At 36.9% G+C, this 20,783-nt stretch overlaps 1 protein-coding gene across 1 annotated transcript; it reads right to left on the bottom strand.

Moving 5' to 3' along the window:
• Nucleotides 1-2,966: 2,966 nt before the first annotated feature.
• LOC117338336 (short-chain collagen C4-like) lies at nt 2,967-6,941 on the bottom strand. Its single transcript, XM_033899645.1, has 3 exons — nt 6,668-6,941; nt 4,077-4,154; nt 2,967-3,652 (listed from the first exon to the last, which is right to left on the bottom strand). Exons 1-3 carry the CDS (start codon nt 6,876-6,878, stop codon nt 3,177-3,179), a joined length of 765 nt encoding a protein of 254 aa, XP_033755536.1. The 5' UTR covers nt 6,879-6,941; the 3' UTR covers nt 2,967-3,176.
• Between the last annotated feature and the right edge of the window lie 13,842 nt (nt 6,942-20,783).

Here is a 20,783-nt window from a genome sequence, read left to right as displayed (position 1 = left end):
TGGTTTCGCATTAAACAAAAACTGCGGCACCCAGTACAGAACTACATTGTCGACTATGTCATGGCATTTTACCTAAATACAGAGACGTACAATCATTGGGGAAACATTCACAGTGTTTGATCAATTTATATAAGTCATTGATCACACATCTCATCGAAATTGACACAAGCCTTCATGTGTGTCTGTAAACATCACCGATGAAGTACATTGGTAACGCTCATTTTGATTGGTCGAAAATTTCATGAATAAAGGGTGGTAATTTCGAATCTCCGCTAGAGGGCCAGAACTGACGACTATATCCGCCAAGGGTTCGTGGAGTGTAACGTAATCAGAAGCCTTGGCTAGCGAAGATGATCCAATCGTGGAATACGAAGACATCATTTAAGACAATATGACAAGTGCTAGAGTGCAGGCCCCGAGATCATGTAACAGTCTTAAGTCGAAGTTTAGTCTTAGACTTGAGTTTGTTTCATGATCCCGGGGCATGATCATTGAAAATATTCAAATACAAGTAGCACGTGTTGTGACTGGTGCTACTAAGGTTAATAGTTTTCTACAACTTAATAAAGAGACAGGATAGGAACCACTTAGAACTAGAAGAAACCATCATGAAATTATCCAATTTCATAAAAAAGTTAAAATACCGCCTTCTTTACAAACTATCCTCTCGTGCAGCTGTGAGATTCTAATATACATGGCCATAATACTAGAGCAGCTAACATCTTCCTTCCATTATTCTGTTAAACCATTACTTACCGTCTTTCCTACTTATTCATCTTTAGAACAACCTTCCAATTGCTGTTAAAATGTATTTTTCTTCACTGAAACAGCATTTAAAGGTTCACTCTAATTCAGTGCCAACCAATTCTTCTTCTAGAGACAGGATAGGACAATTACATATGGAATATAGCTCCTTAAATGCCCATTTACCCAGAGAAGAAAACTTATCTCTATTGTGAAGTTGCAGGCTGTTAAATGAAACGGTTGAACATTATCTTTTACATTGTTCCAAATATAGTAATATTAGAAAAGATATTTTCGCTGTTTATCTTTATAAGCAATATTGAATCCTTTCATCTATGGAAAAAAACAGGGGGCCGCGGTGACCGAGTGGTTAAGGTGTCCCGACACTTTATCACTAGCCCTCCACCTTTGGGTTGCGAGTTCGAAACCTACGTGGGGCAGTTGCCAGGTACTGACTGTAGGCCGGTGTTTTTTCTCCGGGTACTCCGGCTTTCCTCCACCTCCAAAACCTGGCACGTCCTTAAATGACCCTGGCTGTTAATAGGACGTTAAACAAAAATAAACCGAACTATGGAAAAACTGACTTACATAGAAATACCAATGAACTAATGTTTCAGAGTGTGTAAAATTACATATAACGTAGAAAAGGAGTTAGATATATACATGTAATTGTGTCATATAGTGTATGTTATTAACCCTTCCTATAATTGTTATATTATACTAGTATCTTGACTCTATCGGCGCGTCACTAGTTGGTAGAATATCTAACCTATTGGCGCGTCACTAGTTGGTGAAAAATCTAACCTATCGGCGTGTCACTAGTTGGTAGAATATCTAAGCTATCGGCGCGTCACTAGTTGGTGGAATATCTAACCTATTGACGCGTCACTAGTTGGTGGAATATCTAACATATTAGTGCTTCAGTAGGTGTTGGAATATCTAACTTTTAGGCGCCAATATATCGTGGAATATCTAACCTTTTGGCGTCACTAATTGATGGAATATCTAAGCTATCGGTGTGTCACTAGTTGGTGGAATATCTAACCTATTGGCGCGTTACTAGTTGGTGAAATATCTAACCTATTGGCGCGTCACTAGTTGGTGGAATATCTAACCTATTGGCGCGTTACTAGTTGGTGGAATATCTAACCTATTGGCGCGTCACTAGTTGGTGGAATATCTAACCTATTGGCGCGTTACTAGTTGGTGGAATATCTAACCTTTTGGCGCGTCACTAGTGGGTGGAATATCTAACCTATTGACGCGTCACTAGGTGGTGGAATGTCTAACCTATTGACGCGTCACTAGGTGGTGGAATGTCTAACCTATTGACGCGTTACTAGTTGGTGGAATATCTAACGTCTTGGTGTGTCACTAGTTGGTGGAATATCTAACCTATTGACGCGTCACTAGGTGGTGGAATGTCTAACCTATTGACGCGTTACTAGTTGGTGGAATATCTAACGTCTTGGTGTGTCACTAGTTGGTGGAATATCTAACCTTTTGGCGCGTCACTAGTTGGTGGAATATCTAACCTATTGGCGTGTCACTAGTTGTAGAAATATCTAACCTATTGGCGCGTCACTAGTTGGTGGAATATCTAACCTATTGGTGTGTCACTAGTTGGTGGAATATCTAACGTATTGGCGCGTTACTAGTTGGTGGAATATCTAACGTATTGGCGCGTCACTAGTTTGTGGAATATCTAACTTATTGGCGCGTCAGTAGTTGGTGGAATATCTAACCTATTGGCATCACTAATTGATGGAATATCTAACCTATTGGTGTGTCACTAGTTGGTGGAATATCTAACCTATTGGCGCGTCACTAGTTGGTGGAATATCTAACCTATTGGCGCGTCACTAGTTGGTGGAATATCTAATCTATTAACGCGTCACTAGTTGGTGGAATATCTAACCTTTTGGCGCGTCACTAGTTGGTGGAATATCTTAACCATTGGCGCGTCACTAGTTGGTGGAATATCTAATCTATTAACGCGTCACTAGTTGGTGGAATATCTAATCTATTAACGCGTCACTAGTTGGTGGAACATGTTCTTCCCTTAGTCTCCTATTTCTTCTCTTCCTCTACCTGATACTGGCTTGATTATCTTCCTCATTCAGGGCCTCTTATTTCTTTTGATATTAAAAACTGTTCAAATAGCTGTCTTGTACAATCAATTAAGAAGACAGTTTTATAAAAGTGTCTATCACTCATCTTACCTGAATACCATGTTCTGTGATGTGCGGCTAGCTATGATCCCGCCCCATTGCAAGTGAACCACAAACAGATGGGTGTATTGACAGACAAGGCTTGTACACGTGAGTTCAGGGACGAATTATCAACTCACTCACATTGATAAAAATATATTATAGATTCGTGCCAAGTCCCTGTGCATAACGATATCAAATATTCCGTCATATACATTTATTTTATATCATACACACGACACAAGACAATACTTTATTGTCCTCATAAGGCGGACATGGTAGTGATCCACACTGAGCCAGAACGGCATAGAATAGAAGCCCGTTATCGTTCCTGCTTCCTCCACCAAGTACGGCCTGGGGATGTCCATCCATACAGAGGAATTCACTTGCACCAGCATTTTTTGGGTACCCGGATGTTAGAAGGCCTTCATAGGCCTCTGTCCACCCAGGGTAGCACGTGGTCCGACCGGGAATCATGTTGATGATCGAATGTGCCGTGTTTTTGCACACGGCACACGGAACGTCTTCATTTAAATCGGCCATACCGAAAATCGTAGTATCATCATACTCGGCACCGTACAAATAGGATGGATACGTGAGCGTCGCGTTCTTATGTGGTCCCCATATAGGGTCCGAGGGCATACACAGAGTTGTGGCGGCGGCACCACTGGCACTGTACCAGGATCCACCAGCGAAACCTAGGGAAGAAACATACACCTTTTTTAAATGCATAATATAGATGAAATATAACTTAATTTCGTAATAACGGCATAACGGTGTATATTATGATGTATATATAGAGTTTCCTAGTACAAGTAGTAGCTGATGGCTACCTCACTGAACAGTATACGAGACCGTCGCTTTCAAAAACGAATTAGCAAACATAAAGTATCTTGTCCAAGGACAACACCACAACTCAGGCCGGTCCGTGATCTCATCTTCCTGAGAGGCACAAACCGCCCCTAGTAGAGATCGAACCACACACCTCGGATCTTCATCCGAGGTTAACTTGTCCGATGTTCTGCAATCTGGTCTAACACGACCCCTATCGGAGATACTATATATTGGTACAGAACAAAGTTAATTTCTTTAAATCAAAATCGATAACTGATCTTTTCTTACCAGTGTAGACGAGTTGGTTGCCATTTCCCTCCGGACAATCCTTTCTGCCCCACCTGGTGTATATGACGCCTTGCCCACCTATAAACGATAATGTACATCAGCTATATACGGCCGAAAATATGTCTGCAATGATAAAACCCCGCTCCTTTACGACAACAGATCACAGCCAAGCCCCTGTGATCACGGCGGTGTTCCCTGGGAGGAATGTGATTCTTAAATTCCCTGTTAATGTGATATGAAGTTCTCATCAAATGCTACGTCCCGAGAATAGAGCACTAATATATTATTTCGATCGGTTGAGGAAACGAATTGGAACGAAATTATGTTCTCCTATGTTGAATGCGTGCCGATAGGGGGCGCGTTATGTAGTCCGCGCCACACGTGCCGGCGCACGGCGTTGTCATTCAGAGCGCCAATGTTGAACAGAGCACGCGTATTGTTTTGGAAATTAAATACAGTTGTATGCTGGTTTGTGGTAAAGTGAATGAAAGATTTAGAATTCTAGGAAAGATTGCTGTATACTTGTGTCGGATTGTAAGAGATTGTGTATTGTTTTGTATATAAATTCAGTCCGCGGCGTGGTCGCGCCCTTGCAATTCATATGATTTGTTATTATTGGGATCAGGCATAAATAGTGCTATAGGAGAAATATAAGTAGTAAGGAGCAATGTTGATATGTGACAAAAGAAAAATGACAGCAAAGAGTGATGAAATATAAAGGGGAGATAATTCTCCTTATGAGATAAAAATGAAAAGTGACAGTATTTTGCTTTATTATTTTTATTTTCACACATCTAGTATGTTTCTAATATTAATCATAATCTATCACTGCAAGAAATGTTGTTTGATTTCATTCGTGACAAAATAGTTTTATTGAAAAACAATGTTTGAAAACAAAATTCTTACCTATAGGTACAGTTTTTCTACTAAAACTCGATTCTCCCTTTAAATGCTTAATATTTACAGAGAATTGTGGTATTTTTATCCTGATGTTTAAATAATCACTTTTTTTTTTTTTTAAATGCATGTTTTTTACAATAAAGCAAATGGTGGCTCAAAAATCATTGATGTCAATTTTTATGACAATCGAATCACTATTTCCTGACCATGTCGTATCCTCTTAAGGCCAAATGCAGGTGTGATGAATTACTCGTGAGCGTGCTCTGTCGATTGTAGGGTTCCCCTTCAGGCCAAATGCAGGTGTGATAAATTTCTCGTGTGCATGCGCCGTCGATTGTTTGGGTTCTACTGCTCGATAAGGGGGCGTCACTCGGTACGCTCAGACCACAAAGCAATCGGGAACCGGCGGCACTTTCCGTAAACGAGAAAATATATTTTCTCGTTTACGGAAAGTGCCGACGGTTCCCGATTGACTTCAAAGCTGTGATCTAAGGCCAAACTATAATTAACAGGGAAGGGATAGTTTCAACAGAAGAGGCGTATCCTCCCGAAACATTACATGTACTCTTTATTTTACATGTGCGGAGAAAAGAAAGAGAAAGAAAGTATGCAAGGGTTTAGAAGGGGATAATACTGTGGGGATTGTTTTTCATTTCAGGAACAAATGCTTATTGCATCACAAGTGCTTGGGGGTGAGAAATTATATATTGCATATGTGTACTATATGAGCCTTGTATTACTACTGTATGAAATAAAATCATATAGTAATACAAGGCTCATATAGTACATATATACAATGTATAATTTCTTACTCCTACCACATGTCGATTGCATAACATATAATGTATGACGAAAGAGCCATTAGGACTGCACGTGCTTTGGAAAGTAGTACTTATACTAACAATACTACAGATACAATTCTAATTTGACAGTATGCAGTTAGGATAAAGGGTATTTAGTTTTTTAAAAGCACTTAAACTGACTGGTAAAGTTTTGAACACAATCAAAAATAGTTCCGTTGTACTGTGCTGGCATGTCTGAACTACCATGTAGTAAGGGGTTGTATGTAATGTTATAATTAGGAGGAAGGCTCCTAAAACATTGAATTCTTAGCTGCTGGTAGTTGGGACAATGGAGGAGGAAATGCTCGGTAGTTTCAGCAGACTAATAAACACATAGGACTATCAACTAAGTTACGTGAGTACACGGGACTATTTAAGGAGCTGCAGTTCATCTTAGTCACGCATGATGGTGTCTATTTAAATAGATATTGTTTATATTTTTCCTTCGTAATGTTGATTTGAGTTAAAATTACGGATTCGCTATCATGGCGGTATTCTATGCTGCTTTTCTCCTGAAGTCTATAAAGCTGGCTTAAATTACCATTAACAAGCAGATTTATCCACAGGGACTTGACACGAATTCCTAGCCTACAGTCCATAATGTATTATATAAATGGACCGTAGGTTGGAAATTGGCACCTGTGGATTTACTCATCTCTAAAGTTCGGACTCTGTCTAACACAGGCGTCTGCATCTAGTTCGTAATTATAGAACAAATAAAGTCCCTACTACTAATATTTCAACTTTGATATACCTCAGTAGAAATTGGGGTTAATCTTTTTCTCTCTAAAACTACTTACAAGATATGCAGACGCCTGTGGTCTAAATGACTGTCATTTTGATATTCACCTTGACTGGTCAGTGTAGTGATGGTCGACTGCTGGCTGTCTATGGTTTGTTGTTGGGTGGAAACCTTTGCCTGAAGCTGTTGTAACTCGGACTGTAGGTGGTTTAATTCCTGTGCCACATAGGCGGGGTCGCTCATCAAAATACGCCGATCCTTGGCGGACGTCGGACAGAAGAAACACACAACGGACAATGCAATAACATAATAGTACATTATGGCGGAATCGGGCAGTATGAGTTTAATAATAGATTCACGGAAAGTTTTCTTTATAGGACTTGTCTCAGAGATAAGGCAAGTTACGTAGAGATAACGAATGATAAGGTCCAGATTTCCTGATTTCTGATTGGCTAAATCGAGGTCAGCTGATCCGTATTTCCAAATACTGATTGGCTAAATCGAGGTCAGCTGATCCGTATTTCCAAATTCTGATTAGCTAAATCGACGTCAGTTGATCCGTATTTCACAAATTCTGATTGGCTGAATCGAGGTCACCTGATCCGCATTTCTGGTTTCTGATTGGCTAAAACGAGGTCACCTGAGTGATCTCTCATATTTTTCTATGCTTCGTTATACAATGCAGAAATGAAATATTAGATATTTTATGTTGTGTTAATTCGACAATATTAATCTTTAGAAGGAACATTTCCATATGATATGCTCCTTCGAATGTTACCTCACACTCCTCTCTGAGCGAAGCGACAATGACCTCCACGTCGTCCCAGTTAATGTTCATGCGATTTTCACCACAATAAAAATCAGTAGCTGATCGACCACATACACACTTCCATAGTACATGTGTATATAGTAATATTTAAGACACTGGGGTAACACTGAGAATTGTCTATGCGACAGTGATTGCTGACTTTTTGACTGATTGCGACATTGTGACAACGCGCCAAAACTATCCCGCCAATATGACATAACAATTATTTCGCTTTATTTTCAAATCTCGCGTTGGTCCGCGCTTTTAGCCCTAAACCTGTACGCGATAATTTGAGATGGCCGAAATCAGATATCATACGACAGTGATGCTCTGCCATTACATGTTAGAAAGAGAACAGGTTACCCTTTTATACTAACGTTCTTGGCTGTTGAAACAGCAAGAGTGGTCACAGACAGCCGGGTTGTGCTGTCGTGGTCATGGCCTTGCGGCAAGACACCTTACCTTAATTGCAATTGCTCTAGATGGCACGCGACAGGACCTCCGTATGTTGATCAGTGAGGTAGTCACTAACTACTACAAAGAGACCCCACCGCAAAATGACCCTGTGTGTTCACGGAGCGATAAACCCAACAAACAAACTACATGCATATATGTTAATTGATACTTTTTTATAATTCATTCCGTAATGGCGTAAGTTGTTTCCAGTTCGAAGGTTCTGTTGCCATTCGCAGTACTTGGGAAGGGAATTAACATAATCTGTACACGTATTTTCCCATTTCACATTAATATATGTATGACTGTGCAATATGGTTGAATAAATTGTTAAAGTACATCGGCCATATTGAGTCAATGAAATTCCCATTCAGGACAATGTTGCAATGTTGTTTGAAGGGAAGCAACTCCTCTACGCACAGCACGAGTTCAGTTACATGGTAATGTATACCTACAACGCATGTATACTTTTGTCCCGGAGTGTACCACTAATACCTTAAAGATGTGACGTCTGGATTGGGGCCGCGGTGGCCGAGTGGTTAAGGTGTCCCGACACTTTACGAAACCTACGTGGGGCAGTTGCCTGGTACTGACCGTAGGCCGGTGGTTTTTCTCCGGGTACTCCGGCTTTCCTTCACCTTTAAAACCTGGCACGTCCTTAAATGACCCTGGCTGTTAATAGGACGTTAAACAAAAAACAAACAAACAAACGTCTGGATTACCGTGCCATGGTAATCCGAATGATTCTGACACCCTACCGCTTTAATACACCAATAATGGGCGGGTGAGATAGTTATAGATTCATTCGGACTAGTGCCATTAGCGCATTTAGAGGAATTTACCGGACCTTTGGCCCAGACTAATGATGCGCGAGTTGTTGTTTTTATTTATTTATTTATTTTTTTTTTTTTTATTTATTAATTTATTTGTAACAATTTATTCATCGAACAAATCTCGCCCACAGGGACTTGGACAAACCAAACCCGCTGGCTAATTCATGTATATTGGTGTCGTATATATATGTATATATACATTGACCGTTAGTTGGGGATTATGACAAGTCCCTGTGCAACAAGTCCCTGTGAATACGCCTATACGGTAGTGTCGACTTCACACGGACCGTCGAGCCTAATATTGTGTACAAGTAACATTAGTTTAAAATGTTTGTACGTATTGAACCGAACGGATCGAGTCTCGTTGTTTTGCATCATTGAGTGGGGGGGTGTATCACTCAACATCCAGTTAGACTGATTTTGAGGCAGGGTCTCCTTGTAGTAGCTGGTGGCTACCTCACTGAACAATATACAGAATGCCCGTCGTTTGCCATCCAGAGCAATAAGGGTAAAGTGTTTTGCCATAGGACACAACCATGACCGCGCAGATCAGCCCGTTTCTCTGCCTATACCTTCACAATCCCCATTTCGTCCCAAACTTTATGAACAAATCTATCTCCAGGGTTGAGATATCTCTGTTTTCAGTACACAGTAATGACAGATTAAATCATTGCGAACCAAGTTTTATCAGCATTCCTTAACTCAGGGAAATCACTTAAATTAAAAAATCGAAAAGTTATTATTTTTTCTTTGACTCCAAGGATTCTTTCCAACAGAAAATTGTACGTCACGGTACTGTGCCTCTGGCTATCATGGCAATGTAGCGGAGTTTTATTTACGGAAGATCAAGATCAATATATGCATTATGTATGGACACAAACTCATCACTTCATTTATTTCTGAGGAATAACAATATCTTAATTTGAGAATACATTTGTATTTAACATACTTATATGGGATTACACTCATGAAGATTGATAAGAAATCGATGATATTATACACAGGGGCTTGACATGTTCTCCCAACCTACTGAGCATAATGTGAACGGTCGGGTGGCGCAGTGGTAACGTACTCGCCTTTAACTTGGTCGGCCGGGTTCTATTCCTCTATCAGACGTGAAAAGGTAATATATATATGTATATACATTTTGTAAATATTTTTCCAGTTGAATGATAATTATTTTGAACCTTTATCGTTAAAGTCAATTGGGATCATCGGGAAAAGAGCCTCCTTGTGCACATATGAAAACAAACCCTAAAAGGGACAAGTTTGTAACTATCTGCGCCAACTTCTCACTCAGATGAAATCTTAAATTCTCAGATATCCATTCCTAAACACTTTAGATTTGTCAACATTAATTTTCAGTTTCAACCGTTTACAATAATCGTCCAACATATTCAATCCATTTTGTAAACTTTTACTGCATTAAACTGGCTATCAGAGTGATATCGTCAGCATATAAAAATATGAATAATTTAAAATATCCTATCGAAACACCCTCATATCCAGTTATAACACAGATACTTGGCACGAATACATATACACATGTCGACCGTTGGTTGGAAATTCGTGACGAGTCCCTGTGATTCATGATAAACTCGTGCTCAAGATCCTTTACATAAATGACAGATAAAAATGGGGATAAAATTTCTCCCTGATTTACCCCGCCATACATTCTAACATGTCTAACATCCCACCTCTTATACAATGTCTAACATTCTACCTCTAATACAATGTCAAACATCCTGCCTCTAATACAATGTCTAACATTCCACCTCTAATACAATGTCTACCATCCTACCTCTAATACAATGTCTACCATCCTACCTCTTATACAATGTCTAACATCCCACCTCTAATACAATGTCTACCATCCTACCTCTAAAACAATGTCTGACACCCTACCTCTAATACATTATTCAACATCTCACCTTATACAATGTCTAACATCCTACCACTTATACAATGTCTACCATCCTACCTCTAATACAATGTCTAACATCCTACCTCTAATACAATGTCTACCACCCTGCCTCTAATACAATGTCTAACATCCTACCTATAATACAATGTCTAACATCCTACCTCTAATACAATGTCTAACATCCTACCTCTAATACAATGTCTACCACCCTACCTCTAATACAATGTCTAACATCCTACCTCTAATACAATGTCTACCACCCTACCATTAATACAATGTCTAACATCCTACCTCTAATACAATGTCTACCATCCTACCTCTAATACAATGTCTAACATCCCACCTCTAATACAATGTCTAACATCCCACCTCTAATACAATGTCTGACATCCTACCTCTAATACAATATTCAACATCTCACCTCTTATACAATGTCTACCATCCTACTTATAATACAATGTCTACCATCCTACCTCTAATACAATGTCTAACATCCCACCTCTAATACAATGTCTACCATCCTACCTTTAATACAATGTCTAACATCCTACCTCGAATACAATGTCTAACATCCTACCTCTAATACAATGTCTACCATCCTACCTCGAATACAATGTCTAACATCCTACCTCTAATACAATGTCTACCATCCTACCTCTAATACAATGTCTACCATCCTACCTCTAATACAATGTCTAACACCCTATCTCTAATACAATGTCTACCATCCTACCTCTAATACAATGTCTAACATCCTACCTCTAATACAATGTCTAACATCCTACCTCTAATACAATGTCTACCATCCTACCTCTAATACAATGTCTACCATCCTACCTCTAATACAATGTCTATAACATCCTACCTCTAATACAATGTCTAACACCCTACCTCTAATACAATGTCTAACATCCTACCTCTAATACAATGTCTACCATCCTACCTCTAATACAATGTCTAACATCCCACCTCTTATACAATGTCTAACATCCTACATCTAATACAATGTCTAACATCCTACCTCTAATACAATGTCTATAACATCCTACCTCTAATACAATGTCTAACACCCTACCTCTAATACAATGTCTAACATCCTACCTCTAATACAATGTCTAACATCCTATCTCTAATACAATGTCTTACATCCTACCTCTAATACAATGTCTGACATCCTACCTATAATACAATGTCTGACATCCTACCTCTAATACCATGTCTAACATCCTACCTCTAATACAATGTCTAACATCCTACCTCTAATACAATGTCTAACATCCTACCTCTAATACAATGTCTACCATCCTACCTCTAATACAATGTCTAACATCCTACCTATAATACAATGTCTAACATCCTACCTATAATACAATGTCTACCATCCTATCTCTAATACAATGTCTAACATCCTACCTCTAATACAATGTCTACCATCCTATCTCTAATACAATGTGTACCATCCCACCTCTAATACAATGTCTGACATCCTACCTCTAATACAATGTCTAACATCCTACCTCTAATGCAATGTCTAACATCCTACCTCTAACACAATGTCTAACATCCCACCTCTTATACAATGTCTAACATCCTACCTCTAATACAATGTCTACCATCCTACCTATAATACAATGTCTAACATCCTACCTCTAATACAATGTCTAACATCCTACCTCTAAACACAATGTTTAACACCCTACCTCTAATACAATGTCTAACATACTACCTCTAATACAATATTCAACATCTCACCTCTAATACAATGTCTACCATCCTACCTCTAATACAATATTCAACATCTCAACTCTTATACAATGTCTACCACCCTACCTCTAATACAATGTCTAACATCCTACCTCTAATACAATGTCTAACATCCTATACCTCTAATACAATGTCTAACATCTCACCTCTAATACAATGTCTAACATCCTACCTATGAGCGAACCTAATCAGTTTAATGCATAAATGAACACCAACTACACAATCAAAAGCTTTTTGAAAAATATACACAGTACAATGTTTTCTTAATACTAATAAAATGTGAGATCGTGTAAAATGAAGACATTATCGACCCTAATATGTCCATTTCTAAAACCAGCTTGTGTATCTACATACATTGTATTCCCCAGCCGAGTTTGATAGTCTGCTGTTCAAAATCTATATCTCACTGGATGAAAATCTTTATGTAAACCTGGAAACAAAAGTTGTCCCTGAGCCACGCTGATGTAATCAGTAACGCGAAAAAGAAAATATCATCGATATACTTACGGGGACTTCCTGTGCACTTAAATTTTCAGGGATGGAGTGAAATAAGTAAGGTTTATAAGATTGAAATTATTGACCTTTCAGGTATAACACATATTTATACATTATGTAAGTTAAGTCAATATATTTAATTTCCTCAGAATGTATTGTACTTATTCATTCACGTTAAATAAAAGATAAAAAAATGGAGATCAAACTTTTGGAGGGGGTTGTGTAATGCGTATACGTAAAATAGTCTATTCTCGTATCTAATTGATAATTTTCATTCTAATTAATATATAATATGGCAATATTCAGGCCCATGTGTGTCGCTGTATATCTTATGCATAACAGATTTATAATGTAATTTTAGATTAGATCTACATATGAAAAGAATATATATATAGATAGATGATATCATAACATTGTATATATTGTTCAGCTAGGAAGTCACCAACTACTACAAGGAAACTCCATCTCAAAATGACCTCGTTATTGCCACGTGCATAAAGTGTTGATAAGTCACAATCATAGTCCTGGCAAGATTACAAAGAAATTCACGTCTAGACGTCATTTTTGTTCAGTGGCTCTCTGAAAGATAGAATTAAGTCACGTGCGGAATTAACGTACAGTATATCGCAAGGTGCGTGATTTTAATGTTTATTGCTCAAAATAAATTACATTGTGCCTAATAATAGATCTTCAGAATATCTAGTTTATTTCCTATGTCATATTGTTAATCATAGAAGTTTTGGCATGTAGTCACAGCGATTTGGGCACTCGTCCTGTTTACGAATCTAATCAATATGCGGATGACCTAAGCGGCCTCGCCGTGACACGGAGCAAGCGGAGTCGGTCGAGGTAGGTGTACGGTTGCCTTCCTGTTCAGTTGTATGTGTATTTCTCAGACTTTCGGAAACATTATCGTAATTATTTTATGTCATGTTAATGATAGGTCATTCCTTTTTATTCCTATATGTTTGTTATGTATAATACGTATCTAGTTCGGTCACATTATCGACATTGTTTAGCATGGGCAACCGTGCGAGCTCTCTCTTGCAAGCAAAGATGGCTCCTTTCTCTTTGTTTGCCCTTCGTATCGTCACTCGGCGTAGACCTAATCCCAAACCTGTATTGTACATATTTCTGATACGGGCTTAAACAATCGATACTATTGGCAAATCTTAGAATATACAACAGGTATAGAATCAGGTTATGTTGTAACTTATGTTGTCCGCGAGAAGACTTGTAGAGCATTGGGCTGTCAGCCGTGTGAACATTGCTAGCATACTGTGTGTACATGCGGCCATTGATATGCACGTAATATCGGCTCGTATTTCACGCGTCTGCATTGCCAGCTACGTGCAGTAGAGTATTGGAGAGCTAGCAAGACGCCTAGGTTTGTTGCCATAGTGCAAAGTCCGTAACATCAACAGACACGCACTGTTGTCTTGTCCTCTTTGTGTACGAAGCTATCATGATCATGTCCAATGTTAGTGTATTCCGGATAGTTGGCTGTCGACCCAAAATTATGACTATTCAAAGAATATTGTAGTAGTGGCCTAGTCATTGTCTGTCATAAATAATTTAATCACTTTATAATTTTATCAGTTTTATCTTAAAAGGCCAATATAATATAAACCAAACTTTGTCTCAAGACATAGTTTTAACTTTTGTTTTGCATTTGTAGTTAGTTTTAACTTTTGTTTTGCATTTGTAGTTTGTTATAAGTAGATGGGTATTTTACTCTTGAGGTTATTTGTGGTTGATCAGCTGCGGGACCCTTTGTTTCTTCTATAATTTACTCTTCTAAAGTTGAGATTGTTTTTAAAAAAAAAAAATCACTATTTAGTATTTCTTTTTACAATGTTGGCTACTCTTAATATATTGAATTATCAGTGAAAAATAGAATTAAAAACATACATTTTAATAAAATATTAATTGAATTGTGTATTTACACTGTTATGCATGTGTCGATTCATGGTAAGATTTTAACCAATGTGGGAAAAAACCAAAAACACATGAGAAGTTTTATTTTATGACCCTGCCACAATGTGGTCAGACATTCATTGTTCCTTTTACTTTGTTCGTCACAATATTAAATCAGTTAAGAAGTTTTACATAATAATTATGCGCTCATTATTAGTAATGATATGATGCTATGGTATCCATACAAGTTCTGCTGGACAAATCACCAATGCTGTTAAGACAAATTGGAAAATTCAGTTACAATTTTTCTTAAATTTTGACATGATTGGGACTCAAGTTTGGTCATTGCCGACTGTCTTTGTATAAAGTTTGAAAGGGTAATCCTGCCTGGTTGCTAATATTTGGGAAGTTATAGATTTTCGAGGCCAAAATTGTTTTTTTTTAATGCTTTCAGTTTTGATGAAGAGGTTATTTTGCCATTTGTAGACTTTTATATAGGGGTCAGAAATCCATGTTGTGTAGACAAATCTTGCAAAAAATGCATACATTTGTTGGGCTTTGGCATAAATGTTGAGTTTAGTTCCATCTCTATGAATGCAAGAGTTAAACAAATGTTTTACATAAAGTACAACAGGTTATTTATCTATATTTTACCGGTATGTTTATTTATTTTCTTTTGCAAAGGCCTGCATAATCTTATGAAGTAAATTTTATTGATTTGGTATGTAATCATGCAATGTATTAGGATCTCTGGTATTACTGTCAAGGGGCTCATAGAGTGCTGACCATATAACCTCAGGATGAAGATCTGAGGTGTGTGGTTTGACGCTCCTTGACTTGGTCGGTTTATGTTTCTCGGGAAGCTGGGAAAGGGGCTGGTCTGTGCTGTGTTGTGGTTGTGTCCTTGGGTAACACTTTACCCTTATTGGTCGGGACGACATGTCATGTGATGGGCCTCCTGTATGTTGGTCAGTGAGGTAGCCACCAACTACTACAAGGACACATCGCTTCAAAATGACCCTAGTTCACAGCAAACACAAAAAATTCTTGAAAATTTATATACCGTATTCACTATGTAGGTATTTTGTCAAACATATAATTATTTTACTGTTTTAATTAGTAATTCACACAATATGTTTTATTTGCTTGCAGTGCTCTAAGGGCTGTCATGTATACCACCTATGTAAACATTCCCTACACCTTATACTGTCTAGGTCTAGGTCGATTCTTTGATTTAAACTAACATTAGTTATTCATGTTAAAATTACGACCGACTGTATAATCCTTGAACAGCAATTTGATAGTGAACTGTTGCCCCCCCCCGACAATTATGACATAGTAATGATGGCCACACTATGGGTATCATTTAAATGCAGTCCTTTAAAATCACACTGTACCTACACCTGGTATATCTATATATATGCAAATGTAAAAATGTAAACCACCAAATAGTTCGTACATGATTTTGACGGTGTGATCATGATCATTGGTCAATAATCATGTTTTGTATGTCAGATTCTGAATTTTTCAAAATGATTGCAGTACAAATTAATGTATATATATAATCAGTTTGATAAACTCACAGATCACGGTTTTGGTTTTGTTGTAGTTTTATTTTATGGCGTACCATTAGCTGGAAGTTAGCTAATCACTGTAGTGTATGTGATAATTAGGTCAAAAGTTACATACTTCAATTCTGCAGAGATTTTCTGTTCGAACTCCATATATCCACTGTACTGTAATGATATAACATGGTATACATAAGTCAGTATCGAAAACTGTGGTTGTAGTAATAATTACACATAATATTATAATTCATCAAGAAAATAATGCAAAATGTCAGAGTGAAGAATGTTAATTAAAGAGAATCCTAACAGAGTGATTTAGGACAATGCCAGTCTCGTATGTTACAGGGAATTTTAACATTTGAATATATCAAATAAACAACACAATCCAAACCAAAAAGACGACAATTTAAAGTATCGTGGATCGTCAGTTAAATATGTAGGGAACATTTTGCCTATTTAATTTCCATTTAGTTTGGAAATTTTAACAGCTTCATTGAATTGGTGAATCAGTTTTATATGTTTTGGAATAAATTCTCACCAAATAAACAATATTGACTGATCATGAACAAAGCAAGTCTCTTGTACCAGTATGGAAGATATTGCAGACATTTAGGATACAGGTAGTCACATATGTTATGAAAATTGTCAACCCTTCAAATCACATATGTACAGGAAACATAATTATCATGCCATAAATAACTTTAAAAAAACGACTTCCTGCTACAACTATAAGATGCTGTAATGTGAACATCAAAGACATCCATGCTCAGTTGTTGCTAATGTGATTTCTGATTCTCAGGAAAGAAACATCTTTGTTCAATACCAACGTCACACATGTTACAAGTTGTAAATAATGTATATATACATGTACAAGATATATGTGTTTATTGGTAGTGTATAATGGATCAGGCATAATGTTCTTCCTGTTATGAAGTTAAATATTACAATATTGTTTTATTGCCAAAGTGCCAGGTTTATTATATATCCCTTGGCAATTGTTTGACATCATTACACATGTGACACTCAAGCTGAAATTAAATTAAAAAAAAAAAACCTGTATGCAAAAATTAATTATTTGTCCGACTATTTTCTAACTGAAATGTATATATGGTTTCATTCTTCATTTAAACCAGGTCAAAGTTATAAGCTAAAGGATATACAGTATGTCTATTTTTGTTCGCAATTACTTGTCCCACTTAAGCTTATGTAACATTCTCAAGGACAGACCAGTGTGCTTTCACAAAAAACTTTTTTTTATAAAAGAAAACCTTACCTTGCGACTGTACAAAAGACTTAAAATCAATTTATTAGTAGAGTCGAAACTGAACTAAACTAAAACCAAAACGATTGTTGGAATCATGAAATAGATTGAATGTTAAATTCAAAATTTTCATAATTAAATTTATTACCATATTATACCGGGTATAAAATAAGCCCAGGGGGTTAGTGCACTGAAAGTAGGCAAAAGTTGGCGGTTGGCTTATTCTCAGATAAGACCCTATATGCAAGAAGGGAAAAAAATCGGCCGCCATCTTGGATTATAAAGGATCTACATCAATGATCTATGACTGAAACATTTGTTTAAAAATAATGCCATACATCGTTGATTCCATTCAAATTTTGTAAACATATGAGATAATTGTAAGTTACAAGGTTCGGAAAATGTGTTCGGTCACCGCATAATTTGTGAAGACAAATGAGAATGTATGGACCATTTTCTCATCCTTTTATTTTCAAAGTAGATAAAAGGCATTTAGAACTAAGAAATATTTTATAGAATACATACTCTCGGTGCTGTAACGGTAGACTATATATACTCGCTTCATAACAAGACTGGTGAAGTCTGCGTTTTGTATAGGCTATCATGATCACTTGCTCAGGCTGATTGAAATTATACTTATTTGTCAGTTCAGTTCATTATCAAAAGGATGCCTGGATAAATGAAAAGAAATTTGTCTAAATTTTGAACAAATTTGAGGAAGAGAGTGAGTGCTTGTTAAGTTGTTAAACATATAAACAGCATATAGCCTACCTCAGGTCTACCTACTGAGTAAATTTAACAGAGGGGGGGTGATAGGGTAAATCCTATTAACATCTTCAAAGATCTACAACTGCTAAGAGAGATGTGACATTTACTATCTACTGAAGCAAAAATGGTTTTCATGTTGATTCAGGACTTTGAAACTGGGCATTACTGTATTTATTTGGAAATATTTAAGCCTTTTTTCCATTAATAAGCCTCTGTCCAAAAATAAGTCTATTGATGAAAATATACGTATAAGCATTTTCAGAAGTCAAATCACTTCGGAGGATCATAATGTACCTGTCCTGGTAAACAAAATAGTCAAAACTAAATCTGGGGAATCATATACGGTCTCCAGGGTAAAATAAAGCATAAAGAAAACCGTGATCAATTTAATAGATCTTTCCCAGGAACATGATCAGAAAACAGGGCTTCAGGCCGATATTATCGTCCCCATTCTCAATTGAAATTATTTCATATTCAAGCTGAATTTCCAAAATTTGCAGTTGACTCCTGAGAATTTCCTTCCCAATTCACTAATTTGAATTAAACAAATTTCTCCCTAAAATGAGGTGAAAGGCCCCATCAAACAAGTGAAAAAAGTCAGGACTGATAAATTAAATGTATGTATATTGAGTGTCTATATATACTTAAAAAAAATATCAGAATGTCTATCATACGACCTTGGGTTTTAGATTTAATGTCATTATTTCTCAAAATTGAAGATATCGTTTACCTTTTTTTTTATCCATGGTAAAATTTAACTTGAGTATATTGGTATGGCATTGTCTGACCTTTTCTTTATCCTGAGATCTTCTACTATTTCCAACTGATCTCTTTGATACTTGGTATGTTTTATCACCACTATCTGTAACTTTGTGTTTCCCTGAGCGGTATTTTGATTCGACTATTGCCCTTTGCTTATTTCAGGAATTGATTTTTGTCTGCAGATCTTCATTTTTCAACTGATTACTTTGAAACTGGGTATAGCCTTTTTAATCAAAGATAGCATGGAAGGCAAACTTATATTACTGTAACAGTATTTCATTCTTGTTGATCTATCTGTAGATGCTGAATTCTTTATCAGTTTTCAACCAATTTCTTTCAAATTTTTCGGCATAGCCGTATAATATTCTTTTGGCCCTGGATATATGACTCACAAATGACACATTAATTTGATTACATTCCTGATTCAAATGCAGTCTTATTATCACCAAAAATGATTCAAATTGATGTGTTATCATTGCTGAAACGCATTAGTTTGTAAATTTATTTCACCAGCAGTTTTACATTATAACCACGGGCACCAGCATTAAAACTATGCCGTCGTTTATTTTTTTTAAAGATATTTCTTGTTAAGATTTTGCTATGGCAGAAATTGTATTTCCTCAATCATATTTTGGTTATACAATTAATCTAGAATTTCAATATTTGTGTTCAATTGATATATATATATAATACCAGTAAAGGGTTTCTTTTTGGCAAGGGCCGAAAGGCATATATTGTTTAGCCCTACAATACTCTTGTTCAATTTTACTACATGTAGTTGCAAATTATCACATTTTTGTTACATCATTGTTAAAGGTCAAGGCGACAGCAATATTAAAGATTGCAAACATTTTCTTCATCTGTTCTGTAAGACCCAAGATTCATATTATTTGCATTGGCCAACAGCTGTAATAGAGCATTTTAAAGGTTCCCCATGTAAGTGACCTTCTTGACCAGCTCTCAAGGTCACAAGCATGGGGTCAGTTTGTAGAGATCTTATCTAATACCCAGAAATCTTCCATAGTTATAGAAGACCCAGTGTTGGGGTAACATTGTATTCAATTTTAATTTGTGCACAGGTATATACAGGACATAGATCAAAAGTTAACATTGATTGAAACTTTAAAAATCAGAATATCCTGGACCATTATTTTCATGTAGTAAATAAATAAGTACGTAGGACATAGCATTATAAAGATTCAATTTGGAAAAATATCCACACTCTACTTTGTTTATTAAATATATATATAATTAGTCCCTAACCAGTGAAAACCGGGGGGACTATAGGTTTCTTCCCCGTCCGTCTGTCTGTCTGTCCACTCAGTTTTATGCACTTTTTTCAGCCATGCTTCATGGTATGTTGGCGATAGTTGGTATCTACTTCAGTCAGAGTAACTACAAATCAAATTCAAATTTCAGGGTTTTTTTGGTCAAGGTCACTGTTACTATTATTTAGCAGGGGTTTTCTAATGATATAAATATGTAATGACCATGACCTATTGTCAAGGTCACAGAGGTAAAATTGAGAATCGATTCAACAGGTTTAAAGCATGTTTTAGTCACTCCCATGAATCAAATTGAGTTTAAATGTTTCTCAGTCTACTGAAATGCCATGTGCAAGTCGCTAGCCCTGGGCTAGTAGGGCTGTAATTTTCACTAACCCAAACCCC

The sequence above is a fragment of the Pecten maximus genome, chromosome 11 (genome assembly GCF_902652985.1).
Source record: "Pecten maximus chromosome 11, xPecMax1.1, whole genome shotgun sequence".
In the NCBI taxonomy this organism is placed as follows: domain Eukaryota; kingdom Metazoa; phylum Mollusca; class Bivalvia; order Pectinida; family Pectinidae; genus Pecten; species Pecten maximus.
This window is presented reverse-complemented; position numbering and strand designations above follow the sequence as displayed.

Excerpts from the sequence above, each read along its gene's own strand:
- LOC117338336 (XM_033899645.1), bottom strand. The coding sequence starts at position 6,878 with ATGTACTATTATGTTATTGCATTGTCCGTTGTGTGTTTCTTCTGTCCG. Across the intron at positions 4,155-6,667 it reads CACTACACTGACCAGTCAAG|GTGGGCAAGGCGTCATATAC; the intron begins GTGAATATCAAA and ends TATCGTTTATAG. Across the intron at positions 3,653-4,076 it reads CAACCAACTCGTCTACACTG|GTTTCGCTGGTGGATCCTGG; the intron begins GTAAGAAAAGAT and ends TTTCTTCCCTAG.